The sequence below is a fragment of the Pithys albifrons genome, chromosome 2 (assembly GCF_047495875.1).
Source record: "Pithys albifrons albifrons isolate INPA30051 chromosome 2, PitAlb_v1, whole genome shotgun sequence".
NCBI lineage: Eukaryota > Metazoa > Chordata > Aves > Passeriformes > Thamnophilidae > Pithys > Pithys albifrons.
In genome coordinates, this window is record NC_092459.1 from 108,005,658 (window position 1) to 108,018,958 (window position 13,301).

The 13,301-nt window shown below is 40.6% G+C and overlaps 2 protein-coding genes across 4 annotated transcripts in view; one reads left to right on the plus strand and one right to left on the minus strand.

Moving 5' to 3' along the window:
- Positions 1-1,517: 1,517 nt before the first annotated feature.
- Positions 1,518-3,699, plus strand: LOC139685302 (baculoviral IAP repeat-containing protein 5-like). The gene is made up of 4 exons (XM_071581984.1): positions 1,518-1,661; positions 1,761-1,870; positions 2,027-2,144; positions 2,404-3,699. Exons 1-4 carry the CDS (start codon positions 1,539-1,541, stop codon positions 2,482-2,484), a joined length of 432 nt encoding a protein of 143 aa, XP_071438085.1. The 5' UTR covers positions 1,518-1,538; the 3' UTR covers positions 2,485-3,699.
- Positions 3,451-13,301, minus strand: part of DZANK1 (double zinc ribbon and ankyrin repeat domains 1) — a 28,117-nt gene continuing 18,266 nt past the window's right edge. For 2 of the 3 annotated variants that reach the window (XM_071581981.1, XM_071581983.1), the window contains 8 exons: positions 11,219-11,322; positions 9,070-9,144; positions 8,084-8,180; positions 6,845-6,933; positions 5,011-5,091; positions 4,368-4,495; positions 3,926-4,000; positions 3,451-3,668 (listed from right to left, as the gene is read on the minus strand). In XM_071581981.1, coding sequence (XP_071438082.1) covers positions 3,536-3,668; positions 3,926-4,000; positions 4,368-4,495; positions 5,011-5,091; positions 6,845-6,933; positions 8,084-8,180; positions 9,070-9,144; positions 11,219-11,322 — 782 coding nt within the window. In that variant the 3' untranslated portion in view covers positions 3,451-3,535. Of the gene's footprint in view, positions 3,791-3,925; positions 4,001-4,367; positions 4,496-5,010; positions 5,092-6,844; positions 6,934-8,083; positions 8,181-9,069; positions 9,145-11,218; positions 11,323-13,301 lie in introns of all 3 variants that reach the window. The other variant, XM_071581982.1, reaches the window with a different exon arrangement.

Below are 13,301 nucleotides of genomic sequence, written 5' to 3' on the forward strand. Positions count from 1 at the left end.
TGGGGAAACAGCCACTTGTCTTCACTAGGTCAGCACCAGAATTTGGCAGTCTCTGAAGTAGCTATAAAACAGCTGCTGCAGCTCCATCTCTCTTTTGTGGCTGCACAGGGGCCACTTCCAGTGTCCTCTTAACGTTTCCTCCCCATAATGTTGAAAAATTAGAAGTTTAAATGTTTCTTAAGCTTAGCAGTTTAAGGCCACTGCTTGAATGGCCATGGCTTTCTCTGCAAGGGATGGGGCTCTTCCACATGATGAAACAAACTGACAAGCTGTGTGCTCTTAGCCCTCTGCTTCCCTCTTTGTGCATCGGGAACCAGGGTGATTGGTTACCTTAGCTGAGATTAAAGAGCTGGCATCCACCCTGCTTTATGACAGATTACTCCATGCTCCCCTAAACTGTGCAGTGATTGTAGCAGCGATTACAGCTGCCATAACCAAGTTTTTCTAGAGAATAAAGGTGGAACCTCACCTGTTCCCAAAAGGGCAGCAAAGCCCAAGTGTTTCCCTAGGTTTGTTTGAGCTTTGATACTTCACAACCACGAAGCAGCCCCCTCTAGTCACCTTATTGTGGCTGTTCATCTGCTCTGAGCTGGGTAAGTACTCATTCTGCATAGTAGTCATTAATTTTGTAGAATACTTTGCAGTTTACTTTGAAAGAGAAGTGTTTTTCCTGAGAGTCCTGATTTTGCAAACATGTCAAATGCTTCTTTTCAGGTTTCAGATCCAGAGTGGGGGATGAAACAAAAGTCTGCTTGGCCCATTCATTGCCACCTGTAGTGTGAGGATGTGCTGCTTTGCCTACCCACCTGCTTGTGATTATAAACTCTTAGTAAGTGGTTGAGCTAAGCCATCTTTATCCTTTGTCTCTGGCAACTTTGCTTACATCAGCTTGCCCCAAGAAGCAACCTGGTCCACAGGGTTGCTTCCCTCTAGCCTTCGCATTCTTTCTAGAAGGGACACTGAGCAAACACTGACAGCCGCATTAGACAGTGCAGGAATCTGAGCCCTCGCTGCTGTGATGGATGGGTAACCTGGTCTTCCCCGCAAAACCAGCGGAACAGTGCTGGGTCGTGCTTTCTTCTCCAAACAGGCAGCGTTAGCCAGGCAGGGACAGGTGAGCTTGGCCGCTTTGCTGCCTGCCGAAGTGGAAAGGCGGCTGACTAGGGCAGGAACAAGCAACCACTGCCACGGAGGAGTGGGAATTGCGTCCTTGAGCAGGTTTTGTCTCAAGAGAAGCCAAGAACAAACCTGCTGTGTGTCTCTACCAGCTCTGCACAGTAACTGAAGCACCTTCCTTAGAGTGTAATTAAAGGGAAACAAATCTGACAAACTTGTCCTCCTTGGATTTGTGCTGGAGGCTTTAAAACAAAACAAACAAAAAGAAAAAACAACAAAACATCCCTTTTCTTGCTGGCTCACGGTCTTAGGCTCCTCAGGACTTCCAACCATGTTCCTTGCGAGCGCTGCTGACGGTGTGAGGGCAGTGAGACCGCCCCGCTCCCGCCATGCTCCGCGCCCGCCGCCGTTTGAACAAGGACATGGCGGCCGGCGCATCGCCGGCAGGGCTGCCCGAGGAATGGCGGCTGTACCTCGTCTCCGCCCGAGTCGCCACCTTCCGCAATTGGCCCTTCACTGAGGGCTGCGCCTGCACGCCCGAGCGGGTGAGCCCGGGACCGGGAGAGCGGGGACGAGGGAGTGGGAGCGGGAGTGGGGCCGGCTAGGCGCTGACGGGACCTTCCCGCCCTTCCTAATGCCCGCAGATGGCGGCGGCGGGTTTCGTGCACTGCCCCAGCGAGAACAGCCCCGACGTGGCGCAGTGCTTCTTCTGCCTTAAAGAGCTGGAGGGGTGGGAGCCCGACGACGACCCCCTGTGAGTACGGGTGGTTCCCCCGGCCCCCTCCCCGACTGGCGCCGCTTCCGACGGCAGCTCCGCAACCGAGGTGCTCGGCTGGGGAGAACAGCTGCGTGTGGCTGGGTTTGGGCTACTGCCTTCTCTCTTATTTTCTCTTTTCCCCTCTCTCTTCAGGGAGGAACACAAAAAGCACTCTGCGGGCTGTGGTTTTCTTTCCCTTCAGAAAGAGCCTGCTAACCTGACACTACAGGAATTCCTGAAGCTGGACAAAATGCGAATAATAAAGTCAATTGTAGGTACACCGGATGGTAATGTGTCTCAAACCCCCCGTGATGCTGGAAGTTATTAGTTTCTAGTCTTGGGATTGTTTAGCTGCCTTCATTCCTTGCCAAAGAGCTTTGTTGCTTCCAGACAAGGGCTGCATCAGATAGTGTGCCCTTTCCTGATTCTCAGCCTCCGCTTTATCAGAGATGTAGCCTGATTTGCCCTTGAAGCTTAACAATACTTGATTTAGTGGTAGACAGTAACGTATTATTTTTACTTTTTTACAGAAAAAAGAGATTTCTCAGAAGATGACAGAGGTTGAAAATGCAGCCAAGAGCACACGTTGTAAAATAAAGAATCTGGCCTAGACTGCTGCACCTTCACACTTGCTGGTGACACCTCTCTTGTACATACACTGTGGCCCTGTCACTGTGACTGATTGGCTGTTTTTCCCAAGGCTGCTTCCAGACTGGCTGTTCTCTGAGAAGCAGACTGAATTCTGCTTCACTCAATTGAGGCTGTCTGGGAAAAGTGCCTGGGCTTTGATGCATGGCATACATAACCTTTTTCTGCAGGGATTCTCCTAATCTTACTGTTAGTTTTGTTAAGGATTACTGCTTGTGGGTTTACTTGTTCTCGTACTTTTTTTTTATTGAAACCCAGCTGTTTAAAGATATTGCTGTATTGTAGAGATACTGGTAGCTCTGGTGCTAAAACCTATATGCACTGCAAGAATTGACAGGCATTTCCAACTAAGTATACCAACTCTTTTGGATATTTTGGGACATGAAAAGGTAAAGGATTTTTAAAAATCCTTCCGGGATTTAGGATTGTGACTAATAACATTGAACTATACCAAATCTTAGTGTGCCTGATACAGTTGTAAACTTCTATTTGTAGTTGACTGCTGCCTTGTGTTGATGCATTTATAGATAAAAGTTGAAGGCAAAGTAGTTTTACTCGATTTTCTGGAGAACAAAAATCTGACCCTAATTGCAATGGGCTGCACGAAATGCAGTTCCAACATCAAAAGGGAAAATAAGCTTATCAATTAAGAGCCTGCACTGCTGTTGCTCAAGTGTCAAACTTCCATAAGCAGCATTTGTCAGGCATTAAAGACATTTCAAAGACATTAAAATTTATTTGTGCCTGGGAAGCTTGGAAAGGTAAAGCAAATTTGCAAAACAGAGTGCAGTCAGTGAGGAATTGTGCTCTGAACTGCTGGAAAGGAATGGGGAATGGAAAGGAATCTTGGAGAAAATATTTAACTGTTACAGGGCCCAAGCTGATCATAATGGGTTGTGAATTTTGCAGACAGAACTGAACACAAGTGATTAGGTGTTCCCAAAGTCAAAGAACCTCCAGCTCTATTTTGGGAAAAAGGTTGTAATATATTGACGAAACCAATGTTCCTGAATTTCATAAGTTTGTCCAACGTTCTCTGTCCAGCCTTACTTGGAACAATGAAATAACCACATTATCTCCAACTGTAACAGCCAAATCATATGCTGACTGCCCTTCTGCATTCTTCTTTTGTATGCTTGCATTGCAGCTGTAAATAAAGAATGAATTGGTTTAAACTACTTAAATTCAATGCAAATTACTGGACTTAGTGAAGTGGCTTGTAGATAAATGTTGATGCTGAGTAAATTCAGAATTACTGGGTGCTTCTTCCTGCAGGGACACAGCTGTGTGATAAGACCAATGAGCCTCAGACAGGCTCTGGCCCTTCAGTAGTGCCAGTTAGGCCTGTGCTGGCAGGCTATGGTAGTCTGCAGCTGATCTAGAAGCCCCAGCTACAGTACATACCGTAACAGGACTCTGATGCACTCCTCTCCCTCCAGTCCAAGCAGAACTGCCTCATGGAGAGCTGTGTTGTTGTGCCTGCATAGGAGGAAAGAGCAATAGACTTACTACCCAAAGAAACTGTCCTGATACATGTCTTAGCAAATAAAACTAAGGAAAATTAATAGGCTACAGAATACACTAGAAGTGTGGTAGGCTTTAGTGAGATTTATCATATTAAGTGGATGGGGGAAGGAACTGAATAGAACAGCAGCTTTTGTAACAGAAGTTACAAGAAACCTTTAAAGCTGGCAACTGAAAGAAGGACTGGATACTGTCCTTGAACGCCTCAACTACAGATCTGTGTCAAAGGAGGGGTGGAAGGTTAGTTCTAAAATGGGAGCGTGTGTGCTTTTTTTTTTTTAAGCTTCATAAGACCCAAGGCAGAGAATCAGTGCTCACTCACAGTCCTGACTGCTGGTCTATGTCGGCACCTTTCTGCACAAGGAGGGAGATTGCTTTTGGATGCTTGTTAAGCACAGCAACTGTGAGAGCAGGTCGATCGTCGTCACTGATGCAGTTTGGGTCAGCTCCCTAGAATGCACAGCAAAAGGAAAGTGAGCTGTTAAAATTCATATAGACTCTTCAACTTTCACCTCACTTTAATATGCCAATTCAAGTTGGCAAATGGGCTTTATGCTCAAGACAGAGAAACGTTCAAATTGTGTTGTTTTGCTTCTTCGTGTTTCTTCTGAAAATGTCTGTCATCTCCTAGCTCAAATTAGATCCCACAGTCAGGGTACACCTAACAGAGGTTATGCTTTTGCTATACAGATGACCCTAAACTATAATATATTTTTCTTTCTGTTTGGCCTTGACAAACTCAGAGAAGAATGCCTTATGCATCCCTAGAAATTTGGGGAGACCATATAAAACTGTAAAGTAGATTGCATTTCCCTCTAAAATGCTCTTTCAGTAGGAAGACTTGTATTGCAAAGGTGTTGCCCCTTAGGTACAAAGCTGAAGTTGCATACCAGACTAATATTCACTCAGTAAACGGTCAAAGAATTGAAAAGGGAAACTTCAGCAAGGAATAACAAATAACTTACTTCACAGAGCAATTGTTCTATGAAGGTGATTCTTCCTTTTCCATTTGGACCCAGTTCCTCCAGTAGTTTTCTGGACTCTGGCTGTGAAGACACAGACAACAGCCAGTAACATTTTCACATAGCGAAAATACAAGTAGTTGGGTCATATCCTGCCTTTGAGTAAAGGTGAAAAATGGACACAGTGTCTTGAATGCAATGTATGAGCATCATTATTATCCATGACTCTTCTTTGGGAATATCTGAATCCAAGCAAGTGTTTGGTAACCCAGGCTAATACCTCACTATTGAGGTTGATTCAGCAAATGTGACTGCAAATAACTAGCTTTACATCGATGCAGCTCTCCAGGGCTGTACAAAGATCTGCTCAGCACAGTAAAAGGAAATATGTTTAGGGTTCACCTAGGTGGGCCTAAATTTGGGCTCTGAAGTCTGGACTAGGCCGAAGCTGTCAGCTGACTTGAGCTGGGCTGAGCTAACAGCTGACCTCTTCTAGCCAGTAATATTGTATTCCATACCACATTATGACATCATCTCCAGGGAAGTAGGAACCAGTGTGGGAGTGGTTAAGGCAGTCGCTTCTCAGCCCTCCTCTTGGGAGGACTCACGATGCTGTCCCAGGGGGGATGGAGAGGACCAGGCCCACCGCTGGCTCACAGGGTACCTCAGGAAAGTAAAATGTGTTGTTCTCTGTCTCTCCTTTCTGCTTGGGTTTGTCTCCCTGGGTAATAAGCTTCTTCTTAAGTAATGTGTAGTTAGGACAGTAGAATTTGTGTGTTCGTTATGAAGTTGAGGTGGGGAACTTTTTGTTGCAGACTTGTGTGAGTGTATATTTGTACTCTCTTCTAATTGTCTCTTTCTTTCTGTGAAAAATATATGTAGATTTAGTATAAATGCAGTTTGAAGTGTTTTTTTTCTTTCCCCTCTCTTTTCCTCCCTTTCCCTGGTGTTAGGAGGGAGGCTTTTCTCTCTGTGCTTGGGGGGGTTGGCAGTTGCTTATCTCAAACCAAGACAGACTAATATGTGAAACTTCTAGAATTTATGGAAGTATTTTATTCTAAAAACACATATGTTTTGTCTCACAGAAGCAAGTTTACTAAATCTTAAAACAACAAACAAACAACAAAATGTAAAATCTTTTATTTCTTCCCAGCTTTCCATCTCCTTCTCCAAGCATTTTTATCTCTGGACCCAAATCACAGAGCTCTGTATCTTTTCCCATCTGTTGGGTTGGCCAAACTTAGATGTATGTTTCCCTTTTGAAGTTTTCCATGTCATTACTGACAATCCATTTAGTAGGCTGTTTTTTCAGGAAATTTGGTCTCTAATGGAAGTGAAGCCTTGCTTCTGGAATTAAACTATCCTCAATTGTGCTGACGTCTCAGCTTAACTGGAAAATGGAGCTGACTTAAAAGTTTGTTATGTAGATCATCTTCTCCTGCCTAGTTCATAGACTGTGCCAGCACAGTGAAATGTACATTCTCTATGGAGTCAGTAAAGTCAAAGGAAGATGACAGTGCCTTCATCTGATATTGCTTCTGAAAAAAACCTGTAACAGAATCAGGCTCCAACAGTCTTGAGGTCTTATGCAGTGTCAGTAAAACACAATGGATTAAAAAATTAGAGAAACAATCTAATTAAACTTAGTAGGAAAAAAAGTTATTTTCAGTTCTGTAGTAAATGTCAGTTACCAATGTTCAGGTTTTATATTAAACTGTACTTTTATCCCCTGCCCCCAGTCAGGGTTAAAATCTTTTTATTTTAACCCTTGAATGCCTTCCTTCATATTAGTGCTGCTATATAAATATTTTTTCCTGTATTTGCAGAAGGTACTTACAGAGAGCTTATCTTCTTGCCCTATAAGTGATCTTGACTTTGTTATCTTTATTTTGCTTCTTGAATGGTAAAGATTATGATCATCTTTGCCTACCAGAAAGGAAAACAAGTGTTAATTCAAAGCAAAGTCAGTATCTTAACTAGAACTTGGGGGAGAGATCTGGAAATAATTTATCCACAATTAAAGCAATATTATTCAGTTTTCTATGTGAGAAAGTGATGAAATATTTGTTGCAGATCATGCTGGTTTTAACAAAAGTTTTATACTTAGGCAGTCAGAAAGATTTGCTGTTTTGAAATGAAGATTCAATGAAATGTGGAGTTTGGGGTGGTTTTTCTAACTAGCTGCAGCTATTCAACAGGCTTGACTCAGATTAATGAATTGTTTTTCCAAAAACTTTACAATATTTCAAAGCAGTTTGATTTCCACTTAAGAACAAGACTAGAAGACCGAGAGTAGATATATATGGCCATTATTTTTAAGAGACATAATCTATGCAATGTGCAGGAGGGTTGATAAAGAAATTATGCAGCATGTGAGAATCCTTTGTGAGGATCCAAGTGCCTGAAATCAGTCCCATTATTGACACTCCAGAAAACTAGCTCCCAGTGCTACGGCTGCCTCTTGCCACATCTCAGAGTGGAAGCACAAAAGGATGAAACTTACATGTGAATTGAAGAATGTCAAATGATGCTATTGGAATTTCTGAATTCTATGCTGACTTCAAACTAGCTGATTTAATGAAAATCTAAATCCAGTATGAGATGCCTAAAATGTTGAGCTGTTACTGACATCAATAAGACATGCAAGTTAAAAACCATCATCTATGAAAACTAGATATAGAATTAATGTATTTCATATTTTTTTATCTTTGCCAAATATGCCAAAGCTGAGGTCCATGGCACAGCTCAGAAGTAGAGAGAATGATTTTTATGGCTCCTATTGTAAAAGACTATGGGAAACGTCCAAATTTTTATCATTATAATAAAAAACTGCTATGAGCTGTGGCTGCAGATAACTGGTCTCAGCTGCTGTCTAGGGATGAAGTATTCCCATGAGTTTTTAAAAGAGTCTGTGTGTCATTTAAAGCCTTTGAGACAAAGATCAAGTTGAGTAGGCACAGAATATGTCAGTATAGTAGTTTACTCACCTCAGTGTCTGAGCTTCCGAGCTCTACTTCTGTATACTTATACTGCTATACTTAAGGTCTATAGTAAAGACAGGGGAAAAAAGTCTCACCAGAACTGTTCTGACTGCTATCCTGTCCATCTCTGACTTGTGTTACAGTATTCAGGTAATGACTGCTGAACTTCACTGGCTTATTAGTATGGATATCCTGTAGAATCATCAAATGCAGGCAGTTAATGGATTGTAATGTAATATTGTTATCACTTTAGTGGCACAAACCAGTGCTGTTTACATATAAGAAAATACGTAGGCTTTTAACATCAGTGTCAAATTACTACAAGACATTATCATATGTAACTTAATTCTATTTTGAGGCTAAATAATGTAGCAATTTTTATTAAACCTTGTGTTAGGTATTTGTTAGAAAAAAAAAGGTGATACAACTTCACTTAATGAAATGATTCTCATCCAAATGAGTGGTTCTACCACTTGAGAGGTCTGATTAACTCCTCACTTCTGAAATGATGTGATATACCTTTTCAGGCCCCACATCAAGGTAAACTTGCTAAGATTCTACAAAAGAGACATAATCTGAAATTTTGATTTTTGAAATAGTAGATTTTCGTTTTTGAAAAGCTGGAAATGAGGGTGGGGTTTGGAACCTGGTAATTCTAGAGATAGGGATTCCATATTCTGAATACAGTTAACAGGAGCTCTGACAAACACTACTCCAAACTACTGAAAATTACTAAGCTTATTTCTTAGAAACACAATTTGCAGGCTGAAGAAAAGCAGGATCAAAAGATCAAAAGCCAAGGGGTGCTAGAATCATCAAATAACATCAGCTGAAAGAAGAAATGTTAATAGCAAATTAATGAAATGCAAGATGATAGCAACATAAATCTGTCTTAATCAAAGATACCTGTTCATCCAGCTCCAACAGAGAAAGAAAAAAATTCTTTTCTCTGAAGCGATAAGTTAATATCCTCTGAACAAAAGAATTTCTTGTTTAGACTTATATATCAGCATTACACTTAGTGGTCTAGTGACAGCTTTAGACCAGCTGCCTATCAACAGGCCTCATCCCTTGAACTGACCTTGTTAACAGCAAGAACGTAATTCAGTTTAATAGTGACTTCATAATTATCCTCAGAGATGGTAGCAGAATTAATCTAGAGGTAAAGAGCAGTCATTAGCATCTCTTACAAGAAAAAAATACACAGGATTAGTTTTAGAAATAAGTCTTGCTGCTGATGTTTCTTAAGCAGCCAATACACAAAACCAACCTGTGGCCTTTGCCTACTTATGATACTGTAGTAACACTTCCCATGTAACTGAGAAAGGGGCAGGTGTTTCTTGAGCAACTGGAAATTTCAGGGTAACTGAAATGCCAAATGAATCCAAAAGCTGTAATGAGGCTAAATTTCATGACAGTTCAGTCATTTTGCACTGAGATTTTGCAGCTACATGGAAGGCTGTGTCAGTTTTGGGACTCCCAACTCCAGGAGAACTGGTTACCGCTTTAGACACACCAGTTTGTGGAAGCACAGGGTGTATTAAAGCGTGAACAACTTTGTATATCAATTCATTCAGACAATACTGGTGGCAACAAGTCCATGGAAGTAATAAAAAAATGAGTGCACAGGGAAAGAAGTGGAATGAAGCTCACAAGCTTATATTGCAGCTGGTTGAAAATTTTGAGATAATGTTATTTATTATATTTCTAATCCAAATTAAAAATTGAAAAAGCAGCATTAAACCTAGATAGGATCTGCTTTGAACCATTTCTGTTACTTTTAGGGGCAGTGGTTTTAAGACAATAGAATGACAACAGGCCAAGTAGCAGCAGGAATAGCCTTCTCTAGGCAATTTTATATTTTTCAGGCCTATCCTTTTGAATCCTCTAGCAAAGCACACAAGTTGCAATGGACCTATACCTCAACTCTATTAAGCAGATATTCTATTTATACTTGTACTGTAGCTTCTGAACATATTGGTGAACAGTAGCTCTCGGTGGATATAGATTCAGGTGCAAAGTATCTACTGGAGTGTCATCCCTCCCCAGAGTGTAGCCTGATAAATGAGAACTAGTCTGACCTCCAGTGAGCCTTTCTGTAGTTGTTTCTATGTGCTGGGGTGTGTGTGGGGGGTGGTTGACTGGTGTGTCACTGCAGTTAGGACAGGCTAAGAAATACTGAGCTTGAATTGTAACAAGGGAGACTGAGGTCAGACACCAGGGAAAAAGCTTCCCAATAACTATGCCAGTTCAAGGAGTTCCCAAACCCTCTTTTGCCTTGATCCCACTTCCAGCTGCTCACTGCCAGCTTACTTGTGTACTAGCACTGCTGCTCCAGAGCAATTTTTAGGCTAGGTCAGTCACTGATCCTGTCCACAGGACTTTGCCACACACGGTTGTGCTGGCAGCACCTAGGAAGCCATGTGAGGGGATGCAGCTGACAAAGAAAGCAACATAGTATTGCAGGTGAATAGCAACAATAGCTGAGTGCAGAAATGGACTGCCTGGGACAGTTGCAAAATCTGCATTGTTGGTGAGTTTGAAAAGCCTCAAGAAAAACATCAGTCAGGAACAGTTTAGACCCTCCCTGAGGTCAGAGACCAAATGATATCTCGCTTGTACCAGCCCTATCTTCTAGGACTCTTTACAGAAAATTTCCAGTTTCCATGTTCTTGCTGTCATTCCTTTATTCACTTAAATGCAGTTTGGTGCTATCCTGAAGACTACATCTCCAGTAAGAAAAACAATACCCTGTTCCTGTAAAAATGGTATAGTTCACACTAAAAGTAGACTATATAGCCAAAGAGAATAGCTGCTATCTGCTAGTATAATCCAGCCTGGAACAGAGACAAGAACATCATCTAAATCTCATTTCTAGCAGGGCTTATTTAACTGAGTAACTACATAGATGTCATTGATCTCTTTTCCTTGATTGCCTTCTCTGGCAAGCTGAGAAAGGGTTTTCTTGCCTTCTGTACAGCTGTTAGATGAGAGAAGAATAGAATTAATCATAGAAAAGAAAGCAGAAAAAATCTTCAGTAAAAGACTGAGCAAAAAATGGAACAACAAAACAAGACAAATTACACACACAAACAACTCAACATCTAAAGAAAAGGGAGACATTTATTTTTCTAGAGTTTATCTAGCATTTTTCTAGAGTTTATCTAGCAGCCACAACAATCTTTTCATGACCCTTCATAGGAAGATACTGCTCACAAGCTCCTTCCTACCTTTCCCATTCGAGGTTCTCCAATCAGTGCTCTGAATTCAAGGTTGTTTTGAGCATAGCTTCTAAGATGAGCACAGACATGATCCAGCTGTTTTCTCCAGTAACCTGATCAGAGAGAATTAAGCAGGAGAAGAATTCTTAAAATTAACATTTCTTCTAGTCAAGTGATGGAACATTTAAAAGATAGCATAGTTTCACTGAGATAATTTTTTTTGTTTGTGTAGAAAATTCATCTAATCAAGAAAACGAGAGGGAATTTATACCCTAAAAAACCAAGTGAAATACTATCCATACGCTGTAATTCATCCTTAGGGCACCTCTATTCACAACAAAGTCATGTCCTGGAATGGTTCTTGGGAGTCAAAACTGGCCCCTTGTGAAGGGAGAGAATTCACACTATTCCAGATCAGAAAGAAAGATCCATAAGAAAAGAAAAAAGTAAAATATAACAATTAGGCACTTGTGTATTATTGAACCAATTTTTAGTTGATTTGGAGTAACTGACAGGTAACAATAAGCCAAATCTGAAAACTGCAGACACAGAAACTCGCTTATACAGCCTGCTGGTCTGTGTAAGTTATTCTCCAAATAAATTCCTTTCAATTATGTATGTGACAGCTTATTAAAAGCTTAAGCAATCCTCCTCTCTTGCCTGTCAGGATCTTTGGGATACAGTCAGCATTCCTTTACGTGGATAGAAGGCATGAAACTTGAGAGGCTAAATGCACGTGGATTAAAAACTCATCTTAAGCCATTTAGTTTTTGCACTTCCTGTCCAAGCATTTATGTAGCTACATTCTCTTTTCATCACGGAAAGAAACAAAAGGACTTGTTCTTATTCTTAACTGATTGTTATCAGGATCTGGCTAATTTTCTTTTTTAGCATACTTATGGAAAGCACAGAACATGATTAATTTTGTTGTAAATAAATTGTGTAGGCTTGGTAACCTCATTTAATTTACACAATGAAGCTGCTCTGACCTTTTCCTTTCCTTCAAGTCAAGTGAAGCTCAAAATAGAAACTAAGCCAGAAGGAAAGTGCTGCTCTGACTTTTACAAGAGCACAAGGATTTTTCTGCTTGAAAGACTCTTTCAAGATTGAACTGGTGTGGCAAACTGAAACAGCAAATCTTATTTGTTAAGCTGCTTTAAAGGAATGCAAAACAAAGGATCCACAGAACAACATAAATTGTTCCTCGCCATGGTCTCACATAGAAAAACTAATACAAATAGAAAGTATTAATTCAAAAATCTAAACTAGACTACTACCTGATGAACAATTTCTCCAAAGAAGTCAGCAATATTTGCAATAAGTTAGTTCATAACTAGCCTAGATCCCCAAATTTTATTTCAAAAATCCAGATGGTCAGGAAAATATTCTTGCATAGTTAAGGTTTTATTATATCTCAAAGGATTTTTGGCAGCACTGATGGAATACTTGAATCCATGCTGCCAGTAGTTGACTGTATCTATATCACACTAATTTAATATTTGTTATAGTAGAAAAGAGAAGTCTTCTTTGTAAAGTTTACCTGGTAAATGTCTTGGCTCCTGTTCAAAACAGACTGAAAGTACAGCAAAAAAAGAAATACAGTACACACCAGAGGACTAGTGATTTGGTATCACTGTTGTTTCCCCTTCTCTTAACTGTTCTGTAGTTTTTTTAATCTTCATAAAAGAAGGTTAATTATTTGCTAATATGGTTAAAAATAATAAACCCCCTACATTTTACTTAATCACTTGTATTTAAAAACTTTAATACTGTGATAAGTATAGATATGATTCGTGCCAGTGAAGAAGACAAATGGGAAACAAAAACAAATGGAATGTTGTTAAATCATTTAGTTCAACTATACCCCCATAAAGAAATAAACAAATTGTTGTGAGGTCACTAGTTTCCCTGAACTCTTGTCAGGAAATACGTGAATTACAGCAAGACAGCTGTTAAGTCACCAGTTTCCCTGTACTTCTGTCAGGAAATATGTGAGGTATAGTGAAGTCATTATCGAGTGTGTAAAGATATCATTCGCACAGTACCGTGAAATGTATATGAAATAATGAATATATACGAAGTAACTTGATAA